This window comes from Gobius niger (assembly GCF_951799975.1).
Source record: "Gobius niger genome assembly, chromosome: 11".
Taxonomy (NCBI): domain Eukaryota; kingdom Metazoa; phylum Chordata; class Actinopteri; order Gobiiformes; family Gobiidae; genus Gobius; species Gobius niger.
The window spans coordinates 13,246,946-13,253,944 of NC_136862.1; the positions used below are offsets into that span (position 1 = coordinate 13,246,946).

General features: G+C 38.5%; 1 protein-coding gene across 1 annotated transcript; it reads right to left on the reverse strand.

Moving 5' to 3' along the window:
* Positions 1 to 1,646: 1,646 nt before the first annotated feature.
* eral1 (Era-like 12S mitochondrial rRNA chaperone 1) lies at positions 1,647 to 6,999 on the reverse strand. The gene is made up of 11 exons (XM_079566082.1): positions 6,786 to 6,999; positions 4,918 to 5,073; positions 4,703 to 4,830; positions 4,522 to 4,599; positions 4,395 to 4,441; positions 4,253 to 4,314; positions 4,068 to 4,180; positions 2,817 to 3,113; positions 2,587 to 2,736; positions 2,388 to 2,468; positions 1,647 to 1,901 (listed from the first exon to the last, which is right to left on the reverse strand). Exons 1-11 carry the CDS (start codon positions 6,886 to 6,888, stop codon positions 1,779 to 1,781), a joined length of 1,338 nt encoding a protein of 445 aa, XP_079422208.1. The 5' UTR covers positions 6,889 to 6,999; the 3' UTR covers positions 1,647 to 1,778.

Consider the following 6,999-nt stretch of genomic DNA (forward strand, 5'->3'; position numbering starts at 1 on the left):
TTAAAGGGATATTTCAGGATTTTTGACATAGGGCCTCCTTTCCTTGTTATCCAGTGTTTTTGTTTTCTGGAGATATATTTTTTTTAAATTCATGTAGTCCTTATATTTGAAGTGTTTAGTGATGCTAGGCTAGTGCTAAGGCTAGCGCATGTCTATGGTAACTAGTAGCCTGCATTAAAAACCTCTTCGAAATCATTGTGTAGTCCTCCAAATGTTACAATATCTGATTTGTAGAAAGCTCCTTTGTGAATTCCACGTGTAGTAATGCCGGCCACAGGTAAACAAACTACTGTAGATCCGGTAACCGAGCAGATCACTCTAGCTTACAAACAGGAAGCTGATGCAGCCAAAATATAAGTTATTTTAAATGCAAAATGGTTATATTTCAAAAACTATTAACAATAACACAGACATTTATATGGGTAGTGTGGTGTTACAAGTGATTTGCTTCAGGTGCACTGTGCTCGGGTCAGACTGTTAATGCAGGCTACTAGTTACCATAGACATGCACTAGCCTAGCACTAGCCTAGCACCACTAAACTCTTCAAATATAAGGACTGCATGAAATAAAAAAATAAATAAAAAACTCCAGAAATCATCAACACTCTGGATAACTAGGAAATGAGGCCCTAAGTCAAAAATCCTGAAATATCCCTTTAAGAGTGATGAAAAAGTGGTCACAAAAATGCAATGAAAAAGTGACCAAAGCACAACAAAAATGTGACAAAAAAGCAGTGGCAACGCAACGCAAGAAGTTACGATCAGTTTTGTAGGTCTTAGCTTTCAAATGAGATGTTAATCTGGCCTATAGGATGTTAATTTTTAGATTTGGGTATAAACTGAACTGGAGGAAATGGGCTCGGTTAAACAGGTTAAACAGTATGAATATGTACGTTTCTGATAATATGTAATTGAAATGTAAGCTGCAAAAATTACGACGTTTAATGAGGTTTTTTAAAGACTTTTTGGCCCATAGATCCCTTTAAACAAGGCAGTTCAGAGGTAAGAGCCGGGAGAGACATTTGGGAAATTGTTAGTGCCAAGACTGAGAACATGTCAAAAAGTATAACACATTTCTATTATTGTTACATTTGTTCACTGTGTTATAGGCCTGTCACGATAATAAATTTGAAGTTCGATATATTGAGACAGGAATGTATCGCATTAAATTATTTTATTGACTCTAACGATACTGGATACCGTCAATTCTCAAGCATAAAAATGACATTAAACCTTTGTTCTAAAAGTGCATCATCATATCCTAAAGTACCACACGAGCTGCAACAAACATGGAATATAATGTAACTCAATTTGCTTCAGTTAAAAATCAAAGTTATACAAAGAAAAAATAGGGGGAAATGCTAATAAATGTACTGATGATAAATATGAAGCCAAAAAATATCTCGTTCATCTGAAGTCGATATAGTCATTATTTTGACAGCCCTGTGTTAGAAAACAAATGTGTGGGAAACAATATATACCGAACAACTTATTCTAAATGAAATTAATGAAGTGCATGGGGCATGAGTCACACCTTACAAAAACATTTTAATAATCTTTTCAGAGATATAATTTAATAATAACACGGATATGATAGCACAGTTGCATTTGATGTTACAAGGTCCTCAGTATATACAATGGCTGTGTTACATTTTTACAGTGCATGTAGTTAAAAGATGTAACGTTTTCCCTTCTCTAGATATAGATGGAAATATCTTTACTCCCATCAAAGTTATAATTTCCAGTTCTTGATCTCAAAAGTCTCTTAAAAAAAAAAGCTACTTCTTTAACTTGACAGAGAATTTGACCCGGACTTCTGTCAGAAAGATGCGGCTGAGGTCCTCGCTCACTTCTCGAGCCATGCGTGTCACCATCTGCCCCGCCGTGCCAATCACCATGCTCTGAGGGAACAAAATGCACTGAGTGATGCGCCGGCTTCAGCTTTACGTCAAAACCTACTGGAATATTTTTTGACTGCTCTGTAAAACTGACTAACTTTATGGACTGTTTGCTTAGTTCTGAGCAATTCTCAAACATGAAAACAAAGATCAATGGCTCAAATGAATGTTAACACTATTCTGAATGTTAAAAATAAAATCTCCATCTCGAGGTCAGCAGCCTTGAAACATTTTAGCCAAAGGAGCTTTTGTCATAAAATATAAATGGATTTAGAGAGGCTACTCAAATATTTACAAGTCGAAATTATTGAAGAAACAAAAATCTGCTGCTACAGTAGGTACAAAGAAAAACACAAATGATATAAAATGTTTAAAAAGGTCATTTTAAGTGTGTCATCTATTATAACACAAAAATACAGTTCCTCTACATTTTTCCAACAAAACACAGATACAAGAATAGCTGTTGCACAAAGATCAAGAAGAGCTTACCACATGAGACTCTTTCTTGGCATAAAGCCTCACGTTTACATCCAGCTCACCATTTTCCCCTTCTTGCCACAGGTCAATAGTCTGCAATGAACGTACAACACATTCATTTTATTGTTTCATTTAACAGCACAGAGTGGATCAGGTGTAAGTGTAGAGAGGTACACAAGATTAACTATACACAGAATAACATAATATTCACCAGTGTCAGAGAATATGGCACTTCCTGAGGTAAATTCTCCAGAAGTTTCTCTCTGATGAGGTCGATACAGATCTGCTCTGGCGTTTGGTCCGTTAACACCTCACTGTGATACTGCCATTCGCCGGGCTTAGCTTTAACCAGGAAGTAGCTCTGAAATATTAGTTACACTTTAATTTAGAGGTTTACATATGAATAATGTATCTGTATTCTGTACAGGTGAGTGTACGCACCTTTAGTGTCTCTACGTCCTCTCTGTCCAGGGAAGACAGCATGAAGACATCTTTAAAGTGAGACCATCCCCTCTGACTCCTCAGCTCCTTCAGCTGCTCTCTACTGAGACTGGTTTTGTTCTGATCAGTGGCTTCAGGTTCTTCTGTGTTCTCCACATCCAGTATGTTCTGTGGCTTCTTTTCAGCCCAAGGAGGTTTGATCACGGGCCTGACTTTTATTTTACGTCCATTTACAACACCACACGTCAGCACGGCCGTAATGTCCAGCAGCCTGTCTTTAACCTTTACCTGATCCACCTTACAACAAAAGACAACGCAATATTATGTTAAAATGTATGTATGTTCAAAATATGATGTTAAAACGCTATTTCATAAAGCTAAAAACATTGGTTAAAAAGTTTATACCATTGTTTATATACATGTATATTTTCACTTGCTTTTTGTTCTGTGTTTGAGGTTTTTCACCTGCATGGACAGCAACAAATAAAAACCCGTTCATTGGAAAACAGTTCATTGGAGTGAATTCCAGTTATTTACTTCATGTAGAGAGGACATTCCCTTTGAAGTTGGGGAGCTGCTAAAGACTTGACAGCAATTGTGTTTTGCTAAGGTTTTTTTGCATTAAAGTAACCATTTTTTTTTGTCTTATTAAAGGGATATTTCAGGATTTTTGACATAGGGCCTCATTTCCTAGTTATCCAGAGTGCAGTCCTTATATTTGAAGAGTTTAGTGGTGCTAGGCCAGTGCTAGGCTAGTGCTAGGCTATTTCTAGGCTAGTGCTAGGCTAGCGCATGTCTATGGTAACTACTAGCCTGCAAGGTATTTTAAATGCAAAATGGTTATATTTAAAACAATATTTAGTCAACACAGACATTTATATCGGCAGTCTGGTGTTATAAGTGATTTACTTCAGGTGCACTATGTTTGGGTCTGACTGTTTGTAATGGAGGCTACTAGTTACCATAGACATGCACTAGCCTTGCACTAGCCTAGCACCACTAAACTCTTCAAATATAAGGACTGCATGAATTAAAATACATATATATCTCCAGAAATCAACAAAACTCTGGATAACTAGGAAATGAGGCCCTATGTCAATCCTGAAATATCCCTTTAAGGCTTTATTGGACAGGAGGGTGAAAGGGGGTGAAGAGCAGGAAACGACATCCAGCAAACTCATTAACACAGGAATAAGAGCAGTGCTCCATCGGCAATCACTGACTTTTTTGCAACTCAAAACATAAGCTCACCTTATTGAGGACGAGCACAGCAGGTATTTCAGGATGCTGAGCAAGACACTTCAGCACCTCAAAGTCCAGCTGGCCGCACATCCATCTGTCCGACACATCCACCAAAACAACCACTGGACAAGAATAATAGTATGTAAGATATGGTGAAGGTCTGAACAAAACAAAGTTAGGGGGAGTCATGTTACCCAAGTCAGCTTCCTTTACAGAGTTCCAAGGATCTATGAGTAAAGACTTTTCCAACTGGTGTCTGTAAAGAGGAAGTTTCGTTCAAGATTAACTTAATAGTATGAAATGGAAACGGCAGCGGGTTTAGAAAGCAGAACCAACCTTTTGACCTTGAGAGGCGTGGTCAGGCCAGGGGTGTCCAGTAAAATCTACGAAGTACAAAAGAATCTTAACAATGAACTTAATGATTAAATGCTGATTGTAATGCAAAGGAAAATCTGATTCGTACTATCTGCGTTTCATCTTCTGTCATAACACCCATTGCTCGGGTCCGGGTTGTGTGAACTTTCTTGGAAACGGCAAACAGCTTTAAAGAAAAACGGAGTTACCCATTGAACGGCGACTCATTCAAGCGAAGATGAGTAACTAATTATTTTGAACTGCCGAACTATAGTTGTCCAATGTCTGACCTTATGTCCAAGGAGCTGATTGGATAATGTTGACTTCCCAGCGTTTGGAGCGCCAATTATGGCCACTTTTAAAACTTTGGCATTTTCAGGCTGGTCCGGGTGTCGCATCAACAGAGAAATTTGCTCAGCTGTAGAAAAGAAATTGTAACAACGCAGTCATTCGAGATATCACCGCCAAAAGAGACTACATGAACTGGGATGGTAAGAATGTTTACAGCTGTTTGGAGGCACCGACGCTGGGACTCGAGTAGAGTCGCTTTCTGACTCAGCAAATTTGCCTTTCATTAGTCGGCTCCGCAGTGCTTCAGATGAAATAAACCGGACAGGACTCAGAAGATATACATCTGCTCTCCCTGGACAGACCGCGTTTCCTGCAAAGGCAAGACAGTCGTTATCTGTTCCTGTGCCATTAATTCCCACAAATCTATACAAGAAATAGATACACTCCTGCAGTGTTTCTCAAACTGTGTACGCGTGTGCACCAATCGCAATCTATCTATCTAGCTATGTATCTATAGCTACGTATCTATAGCTACATATCTATCTATCTATCTATCTATCTATACTTAAATCAAAAATCAAGATCAATCATCACATCATCCAGCCATAGTAACATGGGCTTATTCAGGTGCTACTCATTCAGGGCCTTCAGCAATTTTAGACTTAATTAATTTTAATCAGTAATATTAGGTATCATTCTGGTTAGAGACGATTTACAGACTAATTTAATCTGATTTAAGTCTATTTCAGACCAGATTTAGTCCTGATTAGATGTTGACCTTTGCCTGGTGGTACTTGGAAGAAGGGCTGCACAATATATCACAAAAAATTAGGCCTGTCATGATAATATGACGATTCAAGATACTGTAAGATCTCAGGCCTACAAATTACAGTAAACGTCTGTTCTAAAAGTGCATAATCACATCCTAAAATACCACACAAGCTGCAATAAACGTGAAATATAATGTAACTCAATTTGCTTCAGTTAGAAATGAAAGTTTTACAAAGATACACTCGAGTTGAAATGCTAATAAATGTACAGACGATAAATATTGAGGCCAAGAATGCATCGTTTATCTGTTATTTATTGAAGTTGATATAGTAATTATCGTGGCCGTCCTAGCGAAAATAGATGGTGCAATATCCGTATCGCAAGAAGCCACAATGTATCACATCAACACTAAAGTCTTCATCTGACTGAAGCAGACACTTTTTTTGCAAACTCAGCTGAAAACAGACAATGCATTGAGCTTATTTAATGTGTAAAAGTTCAGTTTTACTTAAACATTTAAATTTTAGTCTTATTTTGGTCCTGATCTTTTGACACAATTTGCTGGAAAAACTATTAACTAACTATTTGTGTTTCATTAGAATGGAACAAATCGTGTTATGTGAAATATTGCACAGCTGTATCGTCTGGCTGAAATACAAAAATAAAAGGTCACTCGCTCTAATTTTTCGTTGGACCACCTTTAGCTTTGATCACAGCAATTCCCTGTGGCATCGTTTCAATAGCTTTTTCAACGCCAAAAGCTCAAGTTTGCATTTATTTTTCACCAAGATCTTGTAATGATGATGGGAGAGTATGACTACTGGGCAAAGCCTTCTCCAGCACATCCCAAGGATTCTCAATGGGGTGAAGCTCTGGACTGTGTGATGTCTCGTGCTCCTGAACCACCCTTTCACAATGTGAGCCTGATGAATCCTGGCATTGTCATCTTGGAATATGCTTGTGCCACCAGGGAAGAAGGACTCCATTGATGGTTCAGCTGATCTCATCCTTTGGGCACATAATGTTGTTGAACTGAAATCTGTTTTGGTCATTAAGTGTATATTATAGGGTGGAACTTGCTGTGAAAAGTTTGAGAACCACAACACAACACAAGAAGCATGTGCAGGTAATAAGATATGGTCCAGAGCGCTGAAGAAAGGCACTAGAAACAAAATAGCATAGACACTGCAGTAAATAAAGACAAAAGAAGATTGATTCTCCCAACTGAAGCTAAACAAAATGTTACTTGTGCGTTTAACAGCCTAGAAATTCATTGTCATTGGTGTGATGTGGTTGTTTGTCCGCACTAACCAGGCAGGAGCGAGCGTGACGTCGTTTCGAGTCTGGCTGAAACGATCCTCGAGCAAAACCCCGCAGAGCTTCTGGCAAACCGAGCGCACGTCCTCAACGCCATTTCACTACTTTGACTTTGGAATTTCAGGCTATATTAGTTTAACACGTTTTGCAGATGACAGTCATGTTTACGTTCACATTGCCCGGAGAGCGCGGCCATGTTGGTTTGCTC